Genomic DNA, 22,677 nt, shown 5'->3' with positions numbered 1-22,677 from the left:
TAATCCCTGCGGTATTTGTAATGCTCGGTTATCAGAAGAGACAGCTAAGAGGTTGCAAAAATCAGGGAATTTTATGTGAAAAATAACAATCTTGTGGTTGGTTAATGACAAGTAAATAGGAAACTGGTGCCAGCTGAATGGTAACTATCCACCTGACTAGAATACTGTATACTGTTATTTTCTGAAGACATTTCATGCTGAGCTACTCCATCTTGTTTTGCTGAAAGGTCAGTCCTTACCCTGACCGTGCTCCCTGTTCTCCATCACCGCGCTTCCCAGACTCCTAATGCCTGAGATGTGCACAGTCTGGGAGTAAGGCTCAGCTGCTTCCTCTGAGTTGTCTGTGATTAATGCAGTCATTGTGGTATCCAGTGCTGGCATCATCCTGAAAGCTGTGCTGTGGGATCATTCCAGTCATCTGTGAGGCTGCCCCTTGCACTGCAACAGGGTGACTTGGAGGAGGAGCAAAAGGAAATGTAGCCAAGAAAAATGATTCTCTGTGTTTTGCAGAACATACAGAGCAGTAAGAAGTGAAATAGGTTATGGGGCCAGCTCAGAATGTTGTGTTCCTTTGGTGATTTCCTTTTAAGTAGTTCAGAAGGAGTTAGAATTTGGATTTGTACAAAGGACTATTAGATGTCAAAGTGAATATGCCCTGCTGGGGGGCAAAATCCTAAAAGAAAGCACCGATGTGACAGGGTGTTGTCTCTGTCTCTGGTGATTGTTTGTATTTCTTTCTTCACAGGCCGGATCATCTGTGGACCTTAATCCATGCTTTGTTAATGTCACAGGAAACATTTTCATTAAATCAAACAACTCTTAATGTACTTAAAAAGCTACCTTTGCAGGATCAAATGACAGATGCCTTTACCCTGGGTATTATTGGGAATATCTCCTCAATTTGTTTCTGAACTCATATTCTTTTCCTGTCTTTCATCTGCCTAGATTAAGCGAGCTAAATGGTGCCCTCTTTAATAAGACTGTATATAGGACCAATCTATATGTGGCTCTTCAAAGCGCAGCTATGTCTGCCTTTGATATCGTTTAGTAAGAGAGAAGAGAGTGGGAAAATTGTTTGCCAGCACACCTATATGGAGTAGCAGGGTGGCTCCTCATGGTATCCTCCTCACTGTAGCTTCACCCTACAGTCTTGTGTCTGTCCTGGACACTGTTGTATGTGGCTACTGTGTGCTCTCCTCTACTGTGTATCCTCATCTTTAGACGAGCAGTGAGGGAGACCAAGCACAACAGTCTCTGTATGATAACCAGATCACATGCCAGAATACTTATGCAAGATAAGTCTTTGCTTTTGGCAATCCCTTTTATTGTGTTAAAAGCTGTTTTATGAACTGCGGATTGCCAAAAGAAATGTTTCTGACAACTTTTAAAAAAACAAATTGTTGTTATAGTTCGTGAGAACAACACGGGTTTTTATTAAGTCATTTGCCATGCTGATTATTGACAGAAATATCAGCCTCAAATGAATTTTTAAATCCCAAATGTGTGTAAATCCTTGAAAAGAAAAGGCTTACTATGGGAGTTTTGATACAATCAGAACAAAAGTATTGTGAATATGGTAGTGTAAAATATTTCTTAGCATTTATGCAGACCTTTTTATCTTCACATCCTTTATATATGTTGATCAATTTATCCTTACAAAAGACTGAGGCTGGTAGATAGATGAATTTGTCTACTATTTTGTGGATGAGGAAATTGAGGCAGAAAATTTAAAGAAATTTCTTATGAAAACTATAAATTTCATAGAACTGGTTAACAACATTTCCTTTGCCCTTTCTATGAAAACACTTGTATGCAAGCTTCAGAAGCACTTGGCCTCCAGTAATGTTTCAAATTCTAGCAATACACTAGAAAAGAGCTGAAAACCAGACTTAGTCTTACTATCGTAACTACTTCCATATGTCTTGATGGAACAACATGGATAGCAAAATTATTTGAGATTGAGTAACTGTTTAGGACGTTGTAGCTCCTACTTGCATATTCAGCTGCTATATTTGGTGACAGCTGTGTGAACTCTGTTTCAAGTGTTGAATATTTACTGACAAAAAGTGTTTTAGAGTTTGTGATTGTATCATCGATTTAACTCTTAAAACATGATACAATTTATAGTAGCATGCTCAATTTCTGAGTGTGTTCTAAGAGTGATGATGAGGGGGAAATTGAGAATGTGTTTCTGAGTTTTAGGATAGGAATCTTTTCCTGTATCTGAGACAGTGGCTTTGGGACACTTATGTGGATGACTTTGGGATAAATGGATTTCTATCCTGGTTTGGGATACAGATATTGCTGCTGCTTTTGGATACAAATGAATGAACATCTGGGAGGACTGTGAGGAAAGAGTTTAGGCAATGATAGGAGAGAACATTAGGTGAAGAGATGATCAATGCTAGGGGCAAACTGTTCTTGCTACGCTGGCTGTGGTGGCAACAGATTGACTTTTGTGGCTGGATACCAGTACATATTCATGAGAGCAGACAGAGTTAAATAGGCTGTATCCACTTCTGTTTCAGGCAATATAAGCTGTATCTGTACTCAGTTGTCCATTCCGGATCATCAGGCAGATTACTTTTAGTTAACTCTTTGATAAACAGCAAAGTTGAGATAGGTGTTCCAAAAGAAGGTGAGATAATTACAGAATATTGCTCATATTGGGGAATTAGCTGGGAGACCACAATAACTGGAAGAAGGGGATGAGTAAGTCAAACTTGCATCAGTCTTTCCACAGGTATCTTTTTGTCCATATAGAGCCCTGTAAGTCCTTGTAGAATTGCAAGGGCATGTTTTCCACTAGATTTCAACATCTGTCCCATAAAGAAACTGCATTTCTGTCCTGCAGAAAACCCAGTTACATAAAACTTCTGGTACAAACATTGGGTGTGCCGGTTGCAATTAGGACTAGATGTATTAAGATGAAAAAATTCTGCCATGCACACAGTTTAAATTATAAATGAATGTTGCGGGGCTTGGTGCCTTCTGCAACACGCTTAGGGGGACAGGCAGGAGGAGGCTCAGGCAGTTTTAAAAATGCTTGCTTCACATCTTTTTACTAGATGCAAAATGGAAATGAAGCATCTTGCTATTTTACATGCAAGGTTTGATTCCTTGAAATACATGTTTAAAACAATAAATAGAAAACATTTTGAAGTGGTATTTGTTAATAAGGGATCTGGCAGTGATGTGTATTTGTCTTTCCACTTTCCCTCCGAGGCAGCACTGCTACATATAATGAACTACAATCTGTTTACTCAAGAGGCTAGTTGTGACAATGACACAAACAACAACTACAGTGGTAGAGTTTCTGGACGTTCAGCTCATATTTGAACATCTTTACAAATTGCATGGGAAATTAGCAGCGATATGCTAGGGTGTTTGTCAAGTGAAGTACTTTGTCTTGTAGAATTTTATTTGAGAACAGTTGGGTTATAACCATTATTTTAGCAGTTTTACAAATCACTGACAATTGTTCATTTCTTTGAAAATAAAAAGACCAAGCAATGCAGCTCTTAAGTTAATTCTCTTTCTGTCTCCTTTGGGAAAGTATTTTAAATGAGCTTTGCAGAATTTGACCAGAATATTTGCCTTAGGTAAAGCCTTAGGCAAATAAAATACAATTAGTGGTTTTCTGCTTTGCTTTTCTATTAGCATAAACGTTAACTGGAGTAAAAAGCAGACAAGCGAGTTTTATGCTGTGGCTCTGTAAATTTTCATGAGGAATATGCAAGACTTCTATACATTGCTTCCCACTTGCAAGCAGATTTGCTCAGTATTGTTTGGGCAGGAGGAGGCAAGGGGAGAGGAGGAGGTGAGAGAAAAGAAAGAGAGAAGGTCAGCTGGTAAATAACTGCATGTATGAGGCTTTTCTTCCCTAAAAGATTTAATCTGTTTGGTTGTGTTATGGAGAAGGAGAGTCAGTGTCCTTAATTATAGATGATATTCTTCACTGGAAAAGAAGAGAGGTAAAGGTTGCGTTATTTGTTAATGTTCGGTCTGAAATGGCTTAGCATTGTGGCCCATAGCTTAAACCTTTAGATAAGTCATCTTGGGTGTAGTGAATGAGAAAACAGGACTGCTGGAAGCATACTGATAAGGCTTACTTCACGTCAGCAGCAATCTTTGGACTATCTAGCTGTACTAAATATTCTTTATGAGAATGTATTTGGATTGCTCACAGAACTGTGTAGCTCATAGCACTTGAACTCCCTTCATTTCCTGGTAGCACACTATTTCACTCTAGAGGCTGTCGTGGCATTGCTATGGAAACAACATCACCGTTTCCAGCATGTACTCATCTTGAGACTCATCTTGACTAAAATACTGATTTCTCAGTCAGATCAATATAGTCCAGGGTTATCCTGCTTTAATAAAAAATTCCTTCTTCCGTGTCCCAAAAGGGTTTAGCTAATTAGCAAATCACCATAGGGCCTTCTTACAGTCTAATGTATTCCAGTATTTGAAGCATATCATGGATAGTCAGATCGTTAGGCACTGTATCTTGGGGAAATCAATTTACTTAAGAAGTAAACAACCACAAAAAAAGAGAAGAAATAGAAAAACCAAAATAACATGGTACATTGATGGACAGCCCATTATGCACCCGAATATAGGGCATATATAGGGCATATATAGTGCTCTGGGAGCAGCCCTCAGGCTGGGGAAGGTAGCGTAGCCTTAAAAAATTCCTGTTACCTGCCACAGCGCTGTGCATTTGGATGCTAAACTGAAAGCAAATCTGCAGTATTCTCTTGGCATTTGTGGAGCTCTAAGCTGGCAAGTTAATGCCCTTGAGTGAGATAAGGTTGTTTCTATAAAAATTCCTCAGCCAGGATGACTGTGCACAAGGATGCATTTTCTGCACTCTCAAAAAAATGCCTTAACTGCATGCGAACCCGCTGCCACCCCCACCCGCAGCCTGTTTTTCTCAAGCACACACTTTCTGTTTGGGGAGTTGGCAGACATTATTGCTCTTCTTTTGAGAGCTCTGCATAATACGTTTTAGTACTTCCTATTCTGTTAAGAAAGATTCTGCCACTCTGTATCAGGCATTTAAAAGGTATATATTATACTATGGAGTCATATTCTAGTTGAGTTACTACTAGCAACGTTGGAGTAGCTTTTACTCAAATTTGTGTTGTTCTTTTATTCTTTACTTCCCAGAATCTCTCCTTCTCCCATACACGTTGTCTCCTTTAAAGGAGAATGAAGATGTCTGCAAAGCTAAAATCGGGTCTGTAAGTTAGAACTAGAGGATTGCAGAGGTACTATGTACCCTGTTGTTATGGTTTGGGGAGCTCTTTTAAAGCGTAACTACTGAGAAATGATTGCTTTGCTTTTCTAATTAAAACACTCCTACATGAACAACTGAGGGGAAAAAAAGCTATCTTCAACAAGCTGATTAGATTCTGGACTGATGTAATGCACTCTTTAGTCTCCACACCTTTCAGCAGGGGAATACTGGCCTTCTAGTAAAAGAAGGAGTTGACAGTAGTAAAAATAAAGATTTTGACACCTAACTCACATCTGAGTACTGTCAGCTGGATGTTTTCTGTGCATTTTGATAGATGTTGAACTGTGCTTTAATTGAGGTAGACTAGTAGAAATGCTGACGAAGGGCTCCAGTGCCCTATCTTGCAAAGCTGTGGGGAAGAACAGTATGTAGAGGAAAAAAGATAATAATAATAAAAAAGAAATTCTATTGCATGAAACTTGTGAATAAACAAAATTCACACTAAGTATCAATACTTATCTGTTAGGTTCTTTGCTGCAATGCCATTTCTCATCTGCTGATAATTACATTGTAAACTGGTTATGATAGAAATCTTTTGTCCTCGGTATTACTGAAGTGCTTGGCTTACTTGAACACAATTAAATACTTTGAAATAATTTTTTTTTTTTTTAATAATTGTACTAAAATTTTGAGGTTAGGCAGTCTTGGCCTCGCTTCATACTCAATTAAACAAAGACTGTTAGAGCCAAATAGGTTCGCTGGAATTTCAACCCAGAATGGGAATGTTACCTGGTGAGATCCCCCTTTCCATTACTTCCATCCATACTCTAATTCCCCATTAGATAAAGTGGCAAACTGTTCAGGAGAGATAAATCCTGTAAAAAAGGTGACAGAGGTGAAGAAATGGCAGGAAAATGGTTTCTTTTTGGAAAAATATAGGTCAGTGTATCTTTGCTCCATAGAGGTCTGTTAACTGCCAGAATGCAGTAGGATGGAATTTCACTGAGCACCAACAGAGGTTTTTTGCTAGGGATCACTTGCTTTAATGGACAGAGAAAAATAATATAGTGTTTGTACAAAAACGTATGACAAGTCTAATTTTGCAAAAGGTCCACTGAACTGAATCGTTACATTGCCAATGCTTAGCATTTAGTCATTCGATGATAAATTTAGGTAAGGGTTGTAGTACCTAAGCCAGCTGCTTATCTCTACCAAGAGTTTTCCTTTTAAGTTACTCTTTTCTGAAGCAATGGAAAAGCTTTTCATTAGAAAAATGACTATACTAGATGGAAATTCATGGTTATATGTTTAGCAATGATTAGCGATTAATTTCAGGTTGTTTTTAAGTGATCTGATTTTCAAAGCTCTGCAAAATGGCAGTTTCCATTGACTTTGCCTGTTAACTTCTGGGTTTGAGATCTTTCAACTTAGAGTATTTGTGCATTAAAATAATTTTGAAATTACCTGTGCAACTCTAGATACAAAATCACCCAGTAATTTGAGGATCAGTTACACTGGTGTAGTTCAGTATTTAGTTTTGCTAAGATGTAATTAATACATTGGCAGCAGGTACTGTAATTCTTATAGAGTTCTCATCCCTAATGCTGAATATTTCTGTGTCAGCAAAGCACCGTACGTATGAGTGGCAACAGATCATAGGTCATATACTGAGGCTCAGAAATAGGACCAAGCTCCAGCATAAAGCTTATAAAGTGCTGCTGCTGAGACCTCAAGAAAGTGCTGTCCTGTATACATATGATGGTTCTGAAGGGTACTTAAGAGAATTCTTCAAATTCTGAGAAATAATCCCTCATTACTACAAAGATTCTTTGCATTAAGTTATATAAGGAATTCCTATTGTCTTTTTCAGATGCCTCAGAAAACTAGAGGATAAAGTTCTGTTTTGTAGTGAGGCCTGAGATGTCTTTCATATCTGACCAGAGTTTTCACGCTTTTCCCATAAAGCTTAACAAATAGATTAAGTTTATAAATGGTTGCCTGAGTTGGACTCTTCATACAGTATTTTTGGGCTTTTTCAATTAATATTGTGGACCTCGAAAAGCAAGTATGACTATACTATTTGATCTGACTACAGTAATTACTGAGGAGGAAAGAAGGAGGTTTTGCTGCTGTCAAGGTAAAGTACATACACATTATTTCTTGTCTAAAGTGCTGGCCCACACAAATTTTGATACTCTCCTTTTTATTTTCCTCTTGGTGGTCTTATTCAGAAATAAATCCTTCATTGCATGAAAGTAAAAATCAATTTATGTTTTCCTTAGTTTTTTGGGAGGAGGACTTCCTCATTGTGCTGAGAAGTTCACAAATAATGGTATCTGAAATAAACCCCAGTGGCACAGATTTGTAGTCAGATGGGTTTAGAATAGGATTAATTTCCAAGTATCGAAAGTTTGTACATCATCCTAGGACATCCAAGGAGGGTGACTGAATCTTTGTTAGCTGACCTATGAATTAAAGTAAGTTTAATCAGTATTTTTGGAGACAAAAAAGGTGTAGTGAAATGCATTTTGGCCACTTTTGTGGTTTTTTTTCATGCATCAATTTGCATTTACTTTATATGTTGTTTGCAACATTAAACCTCAAACTGTGATGCATTAAACAAAGTACAGTAACCACTTTATGTTAAAATATTAACTATGTACCACACCTTACCTATGTGTACAAGCAAAGCTAGGCAGAGTTCCAATATCAAAATCGTGTATGCACTGTAAAAAGAATTCAGCTGGAGAAGGACAGCTCTTAACAGAATAAAACCCAATCATCATTTTAATGGAGCTGTTAAGCAGTATTACTAGATATCAATAGTCAAATAAAGTCTGATTTTTCTTTAAACTGTTTTAGATTCTGTAGGGGTCCACACTAATTGGATATGTAGTACTAGGTAAATAATAATTAAGAATAATATAAAAGGAGGAAAAAATTCTCCAACTGCTAGACTGGGGACCACACGGGCTCTGTGGGGGTGTAATTAAACAATGCATCAGGCACCTGTTCTTTGTAACCGCAATAGTCAAACATGGCATAAAGTAAGAAATTTGAAGCTTTAAACAAAATATCTCATGTGACCACCAGAATAAGGATTTTAGAAATGTGGTAGCTGGGGAGGTCCTTGGTGTATATTTTTGTTGCCTGTTAGGAAGAATGCAGTAGGGATTCTTTCATTAAAATCACACTGTAAATGTTTTTAGTGTCAATTGAGGAAAAAACCCTAGTAAATAGGTAAGTATGTGTAACTGTAAGTTGTCATCTTCTCTGAACTGTATAGAATCCTGATATTAAACAGAGCCTTTCATGAACTCTCAACAGACTCATTTGTAAGAAAAATTCTGCATGTCCCTAGTGCAAAGTGCCAAGAGGGAACTGCATTTCTAGGATCGCCTAAATGACTGTGTCTTGTAGACGCTAACATAGATACAGCTTCTACAACAGGCATGGAATTGGTTCTTCTGCTTCTGTTGAGGTAAAACTACGTTCAGTTTGGACACATTATTTCTGATGTGGTCATTGTCTGTTGCAGAATATCTTAATTGAGTACAGTTTTGAGCAGGAACAGTTGTGTGTTTATGTTATCTTGTGCAAATTGCAGTTTTTGTAACTAACTGCTGTAATTCATATAAAAGGTAATAATTATAGCCAGTAAGGCTGTGTGAGTAGAGGCTGTAGGGACCATAAGGATGATTTTTTTTTTCAAATCATCAAATGGAGAAATCTCAGCATCTTTTAGGAGGCTTTAAGTCCAGATTTAGGGAGCTCTGAAAACCATGAATAAATTTGAAGAAGTGGTCTTTCAATACTTCGGTTTGGTTTTGTTTCTTGCCAGAGGATACTTTATGATCCTTCTCAGAAATGACTGCTTTGTAACTATTCTCACCACCTTAAATTGACTCCTATCTCAGGAATTTGACTATCAGCCAGTCAGAGAGAATTGGATGACAGAGCATGTTGGATAGCCAAAGGAGAGATAATCGAAGCTAGTTCAACAGCATTTTAGCATTGAATCACTGGCTGAGACCCTCCTGCCAGACAGCTGAACTGTCCATTACAGCAAAAGCAAACAATACATGGCTGGAGTGTCAGCTAGCAGTGTCTTCAGGGCATGGGACAGTGTTAGGAAAATAGTCCTTATCTAGCCATACTCCAAAAATAAATAAATTGGAAGAGTTGAGCCTGGCTATGAAAAACTAATTATAGCTGAGGCCTTTGCATTCTTGGCAAAGACCAGTCTCTTCCTTTTTTCTGGAGTTGCTTTTAAAGAAGTTAATTTAAGGTGATTTGAGCATAGCTATAGCCTTGGGATAATTACTGCACTGCAGATTTATTGTTTAATAAAAATATTAATTTGTTAATCAGAATACTTAATTTTCTTACTTATCACTCCTGTCCATACACAACTTGAATGAATAAGTATGTGATTACGTTATCCTTTTAATGGATTTCTTTATTTAACCCTCTGTCTTTTCTAAGGCAGTTGTCCCCACATAGAGACCCATACCCATTATTTAGTTGCTACGAAGGTAAGGAAAAACATAGCCAGAGGCATTAAAATCCTCTTGGTTTTTAAAACTCTATAGTGAATTGCAAAAAGGAAAAAGAAAATTGACTGGAGTTGCAGCACATGATAAAGAATAGTGTGAAATCCTGAGCCCATAAAAGCCATTGCAGAGCTCTTTAATAGTACATTAAAGAACAGCACTGGGATTTCACTGTATTCATGTGTTTGTGGAGTGATCTAGGCAATGCAATTATAGAAGATACTTAGAATTTTACAATAGGTGCAAAGATATCTTTTCACAGATCTCCATAGAGCCAATTGCTTTCCAATTTAATTGGGACTGTTATTCTTCTGATTGTAGCAAAGAAGTTACTATTTTGTAGGAGGAATGTCCTTTAAAGTATCATTATCTCAAGATTTCTCAAATTTGTTGCTATCAAAGAGAGAAAAAGCACTTAGTAGAGCTGAAATGAGTGTTAGCATCACCAACCAGATTTCTTTTTTCACCATAGTGGTTTATTCCATTAGAATTTTCAGGTTTTATCCAGAATCGGAGATCTTTAGCAAAGAAGGACTTGGGACCTATAGCAAGGAATATTAAATAGCAGAGAAAGGCTCACATCACGGAGCTGATAGTTAAGTAGCACTCGTATTTTAGTGTAATGTGGCTGCAGTCAAGGAAGTTATTCCTGTGGAAATGGGTAACAGGATTCAGCCCAAGATTTATTGTCTTACTAATTTTATTTCTTCAGTTGATGAGTTTTAATCAGTATGGTATCATTGTGGAAGCTTTTAAATTGCATGCTTCTGTTTCCCTCTGGATTAATTTCTCATTGAAGCATTTTAAAAATGAGCCATTCTCTATTGTCACAGGTGCAGGTGGTGTATCCAACTTGAAAAACATGTATTATGAATTTATTGAAAGTTAGACAAAAAAACCATTTACACAGTTCTAGGTACAATTATATGAAAAGATAATGTATAAATAATTTAATCAGCTCTGCCGGAGGGGAGAATTCTCTTAAATGAGTCTAATTATTCTCGTTCCCATGTGAGTTTGGACTTGAAATTAACCTTGCAAAGCACAATCTTTTGCAGAGTACTAACAGAAGGAAGAGGAAAATATAACTTGCTTTGCTCATCGGCTAAAATCTTTTAGCTTGAAGAGTATTCCATACAAGAATGGCGATGTCAGAAAAATGCTCACGTGGTCATCTCAGGTATCGTAAAACTTGCAGTCTGTACCTCTCTGTGTTCTGAGCCTTTACAACCTGAGACCGTGGAAGCTTTTCTCTCTATGGAAGCAGCCAGGTTACTTCTCATTAATGCACATTTCTCTCTTTTCTGTTGTCATAATACACACTGGCGAGGACTGCACTTTAGTAGTGCCATTGCGTGTGAAATCGCAATAGTTAGGGGAGGTCACTTTTAGGGCCTTTGGAATAAAAATGCCCTGTAACTAAAGGAAATATTAACTTTACAAAGTTACAACACCAGCGTTAAGAACAAGTCTATTTTGACTGTTTTCAAACCGACTGCAAGCTGTGTGGCTTGTCTGGAATCAGTGTTCCGAAAGCACATCAAGCAAACAAAGAGGCATACAGCTGTGAATATCAAACCTCTCCCTTTGCCTTGGAGAATAATCTTGGTGTTTCGAACTCCTGAAATCCCTATTCTTTTGCAATACCCAGAGACCAAGCTGATGAGCATTTCTGTAAATCCTTTCACATAAATTAAGCAACTAGATAATAAGTCCTGCCAAAAGGTTTTAATCAGATGTCTTATATAATTTACTATAGATGATTTGGAAAAGTTTCACTATGGAGTTTCTCATGAGAACTGAATCTGTTCCTCATTTTCATTTTCGCATTGCTCATGTTCATTTTCATTTTCACATTGCTCATGTTCAGGGACTTCTTGGTAGTGAAAAGTTAGTTGCAGGCAGAAATATCACTATAAATTCTGAATGGAAGCCTTTATTAGTATTTTTAAAGTACCTATTTTTCAGAAGTATCTGGGTATTTTTGAAGATAGTTTTATTAAGCTACTTCCATAACAAACATGCAGGGAAGGAGAGAGCATTATGCTCTAGAAACCACTTTTGGCTAGCTAAATTTTGCAAAAATGAGTCCTCTGTGACTTGAATTGTAACTTCAATTAAAATATGAAATTATTCTACTCTATATAGGTACAAATGCTGCTGTATTGCGGTGTTCTGCAAGGTATATGAAAGAATAAATTGCATGTAGGGAAAGAAAAATCCTCACCAAAATGCTCTAAAGAGTCTGTATCCTCCTCCCATTTAACAGGCAGATCTTCCTCAACTGTGTGGGATTTTAATAATTATCAAGAACAAATTTCTTGATGGTATTACCTGTTAGTGCATAGGTTATTCATTTAAAAAAAATAATAAATTACCTCTTATTTCCTGTAAGTTATGCAGGAAACAGTCCCTGGCTGCTTTTAAGATGGAGTTTAGGAAGTTATATGTTGTATTTCTCTGTACTACCAGGGACTAGATTCGACAAACCAAGTAGATCCCTCTCAGTTCTCTTTTAAACATCTCATTGATTTCAGGAAAGCAGGTTTATGAATGGTAAGATGATATTGCTTTAGTTTAGAATTTGTCCTTGTCTTATTACGTAGAAGTTACACTCTTTTCTTGGAACCATTGCTACACAGAAAAGTACCGCCTAAGAGAAGCTGAGCTAGGTGACTTAATAGGTCTCTTCCCTTAATAATTTTTATGTACCCGAGGCTCTTCTGGTATTTGTTATGTTCCAAATGTAACATTAAGCATCCCACAATAGTTTCAGACAAATCATAATTAATTAATATGCAAATATATCAACTAGATGTGACTTTGCAGCCTTTCAGTGATTGAGTGCTGCACACAGAAAAATGCAGATGTGCATTTATGAAGACAGGTCTTTCTCTGTTGACTCATCCACTTAATTTTGCTCTCAGCTGTGTATATGCAGATAATGATTTCTTTGCTCTTGAAAATTTGAATGTGCATATGGTTGTCGCTAAAGCAGGCATGTGACTGACTACAGATGAAAATGCGGGTGTTCTGTTCTAAAAAACAGGCCAAAAATTCAGGTCTTAGATAAATTAAAATTTTCCAGTATCTACTTCTAAATTCATTATTCTCTAAGTAAATGTATGTTTACAATGTATATGAACAGGCCTATCTATGAGAAAGTTTGGACGTGACTTGCACCATTTTAAGTACTCTCTTTCCTAGCAGCGCTAGTCTACAATTCTCTGCTTTTGATGTTTATTCAAATGTTACAGCTACTCTATGGGCAGTTTCTCTTATATATTAGATTTGTTTTTCTTTAACTTGCATACAGCGAAGTCTATAATGTTTACTTATTTTACTGTACGGCAGTAAAAGCAATGTCCTAACATTTAACTAAGTACCTTTAAAATATGTTGATTCTTTTTTTCAAGTAATATGTGCATAATGGAGACTTTGGGCTTTCTTGCTGCTTTCTGCTTTTATTCTACTGAGATAACAGGAATGCAAAGTAATTCTGATGTTACAAAGATCAGAATGAGATCTCTCAAATTCAGACTGAGTCTTTAGACTGGTCTGTGTTCTGGGGGAAAAAAACCCAAAAAACAAATGTAATAGTAACAAAAGAACCTCTCAAAACTAACTAACCAACCAAGAGAAGAACTGAGTGACTACTCACATGCCTGGAGTACTGTGGGTAGAGAGGGGAGAGACCACAAAATCAGAATCCAGAACTATTGTTCTTGCTGGCCCTTAAGCCGACCTTTGCCAAATCTTTGCCAGTTCATGTCTCAGTTTCATTATCACTAGAACATTGACACAGATGCTGACTCTCCTTTGCTTTGAACTTAATGAACGGAAAATGTTTCCTAATACTACTTTTAATTTCTTGCCAATTATCTCCATTTTTGAATGAAACTTGAGATGGAAAGTCCAGGAGATGCAGCTTTAGTTCAGAAGTTTGATATTTAAGTTCCATCCCTGGCTTTCTGTTCGACCTTGAACAAATCTTGTTGGTCCCTTAGTCCTGAGGGACTCTGGTTGCTATCAGCTATCAGTTAAACCAGTGGCATCTTGGTTCCTAAGCACATTTAAAGGGTCTGAACGTTCACCTCCTTCCTCGTCATGTTTTGTAAGTTTTATGGTATTAGAAAACAGAAATGGAAAGCTAAATTAGGCACAAATCTGGCTGAAGCTTTAGTTAGTAGATTGTGATGAAGCACAGGCCCTCTTGTACCAACAGTGGTACGTACACTGAGCATAAATGTGAGGCTAGATCTCAACAGTAGCTTAGTTTCTATACCTCTTATTTACATAACACAGCTGAATTCTCTTTCATAGCTAGTTTTAGCTGAGTAGCTGGAAAGTTTATTGCTACTGCAGCCTTTTAGCTATGACTATCTCTTTTCTTCTTCCACTAACATCTCTTTTTCAGATTACTTTTTTTTTTTAGGCTGTAATCCTTGAGTTAAGAAATCTCAGAAGTCTACAGAACTACGTTAGTCCTACTTAATCTCTTTGTATGCACTTTGTACTTGTTTATATTATGAGCAATCACTTTACTTTGTGTTTGCACAGCACCTAACGTAATTGTCTATGACTTGGCCTTCCACATAAAGCTAAAAGGCCCATAGCAGTTTTTTCTCTTTCTGTATCTCATAATCCTGATAATGAGGAAAAATACAGAAAAAAAGCTGTCAGAAGCCTTTCTACAATCATAACGACACCATCTAAATACCTTTGATGGAGACGTTTTATTGCCAATCAAAATCAAGCCATTTAAATTGATATTTTCAGCAAATCACCACCGGTGTGAGTCTGTTGCCAGAGTTCCCAACTCCAGGATGATGTCTGAAGAATCATTGTTGTACAGATGATGGAGTTAAAAATGAAATTGGGCTGACATTGTACTACTAAGTAATTTTGAAGTATGGATCAATACCTTGCATTAGCAGATACTAGGTCCAAGACAGCTTGAAGGAGCACACGCTTATGAAGTGGTTTCTGCTTTTGTGGTTCAGAAGAGTCAAATGGTACGGATAATGTAATTGCAGGTCTCTGGGCTTTTAATAAAAGCCATAGAGTACAGGCTTTTAATGGAGCAGCAGGTGAATGCTGTGTGATAAAAAGCATTGATGCTGTGGCTAATAGCCGTACTTAGAATATAAATACTGGGTCATGTCTCTGCCTAAGGTAAAACACTGGAATTTGAAGAAAAGGCCAAATCTATTAACCTATTGACAATCCATTCCAGAAACCCTTGACTCTTGGGCAACAGGTCTGAAAGACAGAGATTCAGAAGTTGGGCCCAATCCAATGGCATCCTTACTGTCATGACATGGCTATTGTAGAATTGTCATTCAACAGTGAAAACATATCTTTAAGAAATGAGAAGAAAAGAGTAGTGAATGTTATTTAAAAGTTAGGGCTTGCTTCTTTCTTTCGTAAGAAGATTGATGTAATCACATCATGATGTTACCAAGCCTACTGAGGCCTGATTCTTCCCTCGTCCCCTGATGTACACAACCTGCAGGAAAACTGTAGCCATTTGGAATGAATTCCCTCAACTGGCTCATGATATAGAAGTGATGTAACCACCATGTAGGAAGTGTAAAACTGGTAGAGCTTGCTTTGTAGGCATTGCAGTTCCCTCCTTGTAATGAAAATAATGTGCACTAATTGACTAACAGAGGAAACCACTCAGAGAAATGCTTATATTAAAAGTGCAGAGCCTCAGCAGGACCACAGTAATCAATTACCCTAAACTGAAGTCCTGGCAGCTTCTATGAATTGCTATTGATTTCAGCTACTAGTCAGTGAATCTTTCTAGGACTAGGCTGGAATGTAGGTGTGAGGTGCAGGCAAAATCAGGAGCTGGAACAAACCTCTGTGGAAAACACCAGGAACAGCCAGGTTTGGAAAGATATGTTATGCTGAAGTTTATTTTTTGAAAGTGCTTAAAAATTGCGAAAACCTAAGTCCCACACAGGAGTAAAAATGAAGTGTCACATCAGCATATATTGAAATAAGAAAGATGAGAATTTTTATATTCTTGTGAACTTATTATGGAAAATTCTCTCTGGCTTTCTAAAGAAAGCCTCTCTCCTCCATTGCGGTTGGATAAAGGCGGGGGGCAATTAATTTTTTTCTGTAGCCTTTATCTGACTAACACAAATTACTTCCTTCTTGCACTGAACCCACAAGTCCTATAAAAATTATTCCAAAATAATGATATAAGATTCAGTCCTTTCTGTGCTATAGCTTGTGAGTTGCAACTTTGTTTTCTACAAAATTCAGTTTCTTGTAGAATTCCTTGATGGTTTCAGGAAGATGAAGCAGCTATTTCTTTATGCATACTGTTCACTTCAAAGGGAATTTAATCTGTTTTGAGGAGACAGCTATGTTTCCATTATCAGACAAGGAAACTCATTCTGGAACCTTTTTTGCTCAGCAGGAACCCTGTGTATTTTCCACATTCTCGTTATACGTGTTTTGGCATGAGCATAAAGCAGGCGTACTCATTTATATTCTTGCTGATCAAGAGGAGAAGTCTGATTAATGTGAATTTTGGATCAAGGTGAGGGTCATCTTTGTAACCTGCACTAAAAGGAACTTTATGGAGTGACTTCTCCCAGAGGAGGATATTTCTGTTAGATCAGTGGCCCAGAGGCAGTGGAACAAATCTTCTTCCTCCTGTCATCCTCATTTTAATATCAGCTGCACAACAGCAGCGCGAAATACTGGATTAGAACTAAACATGCCATATAACGGAATCGTATACTCAGATCTCATCCCTCACACTGCGCATCATTGCAGATTGTTAACCGTGCCTTATGCTCTTTCCTCCTTCCTCTCCCACTGTTTTGCTTCTCTCGCTCCCCTCCCTCTTTCCCTAAAGCCTCCTTTCCCCTCTCAGTTAGGCCCTGTCCTGCCTGCTCGCTCTCATATGTTATACCTCTGTTCTTGAATAATTGGGGGAAAGCAACATAGACACTCTTAGCCAAAGTTAAATGTTACATTGCCTTAGAGTATGTTTGTTGCCTTTCCCAAAATTAACTCCTGGTCTTGTAGCTCTACTAATCCAACTGTAAAAACATCATCTCTCACCATTGTGGTCTTCAAGCATACTAGACCTTTCCTTTCCTTTTTGCTGTGGAGAGCATCTGGAAAATCTGTTGGCCTCTTTGTAGCTTTGTCCCATTTTACTGAGCCAAGCAATGGAGGGGAGACCTGGTATATAAGATGACAAACAGTCGGGTTAGGAGGGACAGACCTGTTCTATTTTTTGCGGGCAAGAAGATATTTTCCGTTCCTTGTTTTAATATTAATGAGTTAAAAGACTGCCAATGCATTCCAGCCCATCACAGGCAAGGCTCCAGTTCACCTTCCCTTAGTGCAAGTATCTACCAGGGACCAAAATTCTTCATTCTTGGCAAGCATATGTGGGAGTCAAAGCAGTGTAAAGATCTTTTTCATTTTCTTAAGGGAAATTCCTACCCTGTTCAGGCACAGGCACACCAGCTTTTTTAGGACAACAGAATTATATCCTAGTGCACTGCCAATGGTGAACTCTTCGGTCTTTCTATCTTACATAGCTTTGGTCCTACTTGTTTTGTCCACACTCTGAAAATGAACCACGTTACATGTGGTACAACAGGAATCAGATGTGACTGATTTTTCAGATGTGGGTGAACTGGGGGAGAGGGACCATGCCCCCACTCAAGACATCCCTCCATGAGATATGATTGCAAGGGAAGATGATAGTGTAAGAGGTGACTGTACAGGTTTGTGCCATTAGAATACTCTTCCCTTTAGCAATGGAATTTTCATTTAATCGGTTTCTGCCAGATTCCCTTTTCTTTGAGCTCTTCAAGTTCACCAACAGGCCTGTTTCTGAAGAACACTGTCTGTTTCAATTTTTTTTTTATATTTTCCTGCCATGCGACTTTGTGCTTAAAAGGAAGAAAAAGACACAAAGGGAAGATGGAAAAATAGAAATGCGAAATTTCTCATGGGAGATGCTTGCCCTTACCATGTCATGCTAGTTTAAATACAGTTCCCACACATCACATGTCAAGCTGTACTTGATTGTTTTCAAATAAATGGCAAAAATCATGAGAGGAGGAAAATGTTCTTTTGTGTGACATGTTCTTCTTTTGATACAGTGGGTTCTGTAGCTGTCAAAGCAAAGGCTGTTTTTCCATCTATTATTACAAATGCATTTGGGGTAGATCTGTTCTGCAACTCTCTAGTCCCTTGATTGTTTACTTCAATACAAACGTTATTGTTCTATTTTTTCTAAATCTAACGTAACGATGAATTTTCCGTGGTGCATTTTCTCTATGATCCTCAGTAGGCATGAGGTTCTTTCTCAGAGGAGATTTAGATCACATCTGGAAATGCAGTCTGTTTCAAGTATTTTCTGCTTTTCTGGCAGGAGAATGGAATATTTAATTTCATTATTCAGCATAGGGTTATTCATTTCATGCAATGAAGGGAAATTCATCAATACTGTCTTCAGCATCCAGAAAAATGATACTTACCATGACAGTTTCACATACTCTATTTATATTTTATATCTTTCTCATCACTCAGCAATTATTCATCTCTCTGCTGAGAGGTGAAATTATTGTATTGAGTTACTATAATTTCTCTGAACTCCTGAAAGCAATTCAATCACTGAAAGCAATTGCTTTTACTTACAGATATTTCTTGAGACAGATTCACCAAATACAAATGACTGAATAAAGGTTATTTTTTCCTGTTGATTTTCAAGAATATTTAGTGATGCTCTATAAAAGGGGTAAATCAATGTTGCTACATTTTAACATTCATTGCAATAATATTAATCATGATGGATTCTTGGAGATGGATGCAAATGTGATAGTGCAAGTAAGTGGGAATGTAGTTGAAATGCAACATTAATTCATTCCCACTTGTTATTAAATGTCACAAGATATTAATAGTTTTACTGATATTTTCCTTTTCAAACCACTTGGTGTAAAAAAAAAAATAAAAATCAGTATGATGTATTTGTCTATGCAAAGTCATCAAGATAATTATCTCTGAATCTTTTTTATTATGTTTAATTTCACTGTAGTGTCCCAGATCTGCATTTTGGGGAAAGATCAAAGTATAAAGTGTAAAGGTGGTGATAGACTGTACCCCATTCCCATAGAAATCAATTAAAGGTCTTCCATTTGGGAAGTGGGCACAGTGGGAACAGAAACAGGCTTAGTATCATGATACGCTATTTCTCTTGCCATCAGTAAAACAGATTTTCTCATTTATCTTATCCTCTGAGATGTTTAAATTTTGAACGTCAGCTGATTCAAATTTTATGTTTGGGGAATCCAGGCACTGAGATGATTTGTGGTTAGGGCACTGAACTGAGACTCAGTAGATCTCAGTTTGTTCTGTCATGCATTTCCCATATGATCTTATGCAAATCCTTTATTGCCTCTCGCACAGCCTCATCAGTAAAATAGGGTAATGTTACTCCTCTTCTTGTTTGAAGGATTTGTTAACATTTGGGTGGCTTAACTGCAATGGATTGCTGAGGGCTATGTGAAAATGTACAATCTTATTTAAAAGTACTGCTTTACATATATATGTCTCTTTCATTTTATGCTTCTGCACCTACTGCTTTCAGGGAGTCCACTCTCGTGGGACTCTTTCTTTCATTCTTTCCTTTATAAGCAATCATAGAATGGTTTGGTTTGGGAGGGATCTTAAAGACCATCTAGTTCCAACCCTCCTGCCCTGGGCAGGGACACCCTCCACTAGACCAGGTTGCCCAAAGCCCCATCCAACCTGGCCTTGAACACTTCCAGGGATGGGGCATCCACAGCTTCTCTGGGCAACCTGTTCCAGTGCCTCACCACCCTCACAGTGAAGAATTTCTCCCTAATATGTAATCTAAATCTAACCTCCTTCAGTTTAAAGCCATCACCCCTTGTCCTCTCACTCCATGCCCTTGTAAAACAGTCCCTCTGCAGCTTTCTTGTAGGCCCCCTTTAGGTACTGGAAGGCTGCTGTAAGGTCTCCCTGGAGCCTTCTCTTCTCCAGGCTGAACAATCCCAACTCTCTCAGCCTGTCCTCATAGGAGAGGTGCTCCAGCCCTCCGATCAGCGTCGTGGCCCTTCTCTGGACTCGCTCCAACAGCTCCATGTCTTTCTTGTACTGGGGCCCCTAGAGCTGGATGCAGTACTGCAGGTGGGGTCTCACAAGAGCGGAGTAGCGGGGCAGGATCACCTCCCTCAACCTGCTGGTCACACTTCTTTTGATGCAGCCCAGGATATGGTTGGTTTTCTGGGCTGCAGGCAGATGTTGCTGGCTCATGTTGAGCTTCTCGTCCACCAACACCCCCAAGTCCTCCTCAGGACTGCTCTCAATCCATTCTCCTCTCAGCCTGTAGTTGTGCTTGGGTTTGCCTGAACCCACGTGCAGGACCTTGCACTTGGCCTTGTTGTACTTCATGTGGTTCGCACAGCCCCCCCTCTCAAGCCTGTCAAAGTCCCTCTGGATGGCATCCCTTCTCTCCAGTGTGTCAACCGCACCACACAGCTTGGTGCTGTCGGCAAACTTGAAGGTGCACTCGATCCCACTGTCCATGTCACCAACAAACATGTTAAACAGTGCTGGTCCCAATACCGACCCTGAGGAACACCACTCATCACTGATCTCTACTTGGACATCAAGCTGTTGACCACAACTCGTTGAGTGCCATCATCCAGCCAATTCCTTATCCACCAAGTGGTCCATCCATTGAATCCGTGTCTCCAATTTAGAGACAAGGATGCTGTGCAGGACAGTGTGTAATGCTTTGTCCAAGTCCAGGTAGAATCTTCCTCAGGCTGGCCTTTTCCTCCAAATACATGGTAATCCGGTCCGGTTTTTAAGCTCACCAATGCAGGTAATATGTATGAGTGGATATATAAGTGTTGGAGAGGCCCTATGTGAGCTATACCTAATGTTGATAATCTTTGGTGATCAAACTGACAGGTTTGTGCTTGGGAAACTAGATCTTTGATGTGGTTTTGTTCCACATATGTACACTTAAATGATTTAGATGTTCAATTCTCAGTCACAGAATTACGTATTGATTTCAGTAGTGAGCATCGTTTACATAAAAAACCAAGAAAGCTGTTTCAAATAATTCTTTCGCAAGTATTCAAATAGCAAAACTCATACTGTGCACATTTTTTTAAAGGAAATTATCTAAGTATGCACACAAAACTATTTGCATAAATGCTTTTCTGTTTGCCACATTTGCCATTGCAAAAGAGTACATTTATTGTTTGAGGCTTTTAACATAAGCTACGTGTATTTTTTAGCTTAAGTTGCACGATCATAAAAGCCAGTGACCCTTTACTTGAGCGAGCAGATTTGGGCTGTACTTTGTTCCCTATAAAGCAGTATTATCTGCGATAGAGTAGTGATTTCAATAGCAACTACAAGATATACAGCTATCTGCTCTCTATAGTTTTAATGAAGGTGAGAATTCCAAATCCCCTGGAATACTGTTTTCTTTGATGTCTTTGCACAGCATGAACAAATGTTGACCTACTAATGGTATCTGCTGAAAAACTGTTGTTGACTAGTGGCTCTTTGAGTTTGGTGTAGATGGGGCAGGTATGGAAATTTAAAAACACCCTACTGCCAAACAAATGAGTGTATCTTTATTTAAAAGCATTAAATGTATGGGCGTTCAGATAATCACGCTTCCTTCAAGAAGGCAGTAAGAGTCATGGTTTACCTGCAAACAACTCCATTTTCCTTAATGAAACTTCCATTCAGACATTGTAGATATAAAGCCAGCCAATATGGAGGACCTGACGGAAGTGATTACAGCCTCTGAGTTTCATCCCCATCACTGCAATCTCTTTGTCTACAGCAGCAGCAAAGGATCCCTGAGACTCTGTGACATGAGGGCATCAGCTCTCTGTGACAAACATTCCAAGCGTAAGTCCTTGCTTCATTGAGCCTCAGATGTCATGAAAGTCTTATTATTCACGGACAGCATGTTAATGTGTGCATACCCTAGTGTTTTAGCTTCTCAGTTCCAGGCACAGTTGAAAAGAAAACTGCAAAAGGAAGAAAATTTTCTCATCGTTACCTATGAACTTGATAAGTCATGTCTGTGACTGGTCGCCCTTGTGGTTCTTATTGCAGGGGTCAGTGAAGAACTCTCTAGCAAAACAGATGATTCCTACCAAAGGAAATATTGGGGTGGTGGGTGGGAGTATTTAAGTAGATGAGCATACTGGTTTGAATACACAGCTCCTGTTCTGAATACTGCAGCAAACTGCCTTCAAAACTTTGAATCCATTTTCTGGATTAAAAAATCTCGGGACCTTCCTAAAAATTTGGCCCAGCATTCCCTATATGTATTTTTTCAATAATGTGTCTGTACAGATACGCAGGAAATAATGCAATAAGTAATACTGGGAAAAAAAAAGATACTGTGTTGATATAGGTGTCATCTGTCCTAAAGTGATTTTATGTAGAACAAGGAAGCAAAATGTTAGAATGTGGGGCTGTCTTTGTTCTCGAAGAAAAGGATGAAGAAAAATGCATGTTCATAATGTCTTGCTATCAGCTCTTTATAGTCTATATAAAACAGAATATGGTTCTTCCCACCTGTAATGTGGCAAGCCTGGGCACTTTGCCTTGTGCAAACAACCTGTTTATTCCGGATCTTCTGAGACTGCAAACCGCCAGACAAAGGCATGGTGTCGTGTGGCTGGTTCCTATGAGGAGCTGAGAACCTAATGAATGAACTGTGGTGGCTCAACTTTAGCCACCTTCAGGGCTGGGGCTTCCAGGCCACTTCCATCTCACAGAATTGAGTCTTCAGTTTCTTTTGCAATGTTGAAACATTGGGAAGGAAATTCAGGA

General features: G+C 38.4%; 1 protein-coding gene across 10 annotated transcripts in view; it reads left to right on the top strand.

The window, feature by feature from the left end:
* PPP2R2C (protein phosphatase 2 regulatory subunit Bgamma) overlaps positions 1-22,677 on the top strand; it is a 209,918-nt gene that overhangs the window by 157,589 nt on the left and 29,652 nt on the right. For all 10 annotated transcript variants that reach the window (XM_075752533.1, XM_075752527.1, XM_075752530.1 and 7 more), the window contains one exon: positions 21,577-21,741. In XM_075752533.1, the coding sequence (XP_075608648.1) occupies positions 21,577-21,741 (165 nt within the window). The remainder of the gene's footprint in view (positions 1-21,576; positions 21,742-22,677) is intronic.

Source organism: Balearica regulorum, chromosome 4 (genome assembly GCF_011004875.1).
Source record: "Balearica regulorum gibbericeps isolate bBalReg1 chromosome 4, bBalReg1.pri, whole genome shotgun sequence".
Classification (NCBI taxonomy): domain Eukaryota; kingdom Metazoa; phylum Chordata; class Aves; order Gruiformes; family Gruidae; genus Balearica; species Balearica regulorum.
This window is presented reverse-complemented; position numbering and strand designations above follow the sequence as displayed.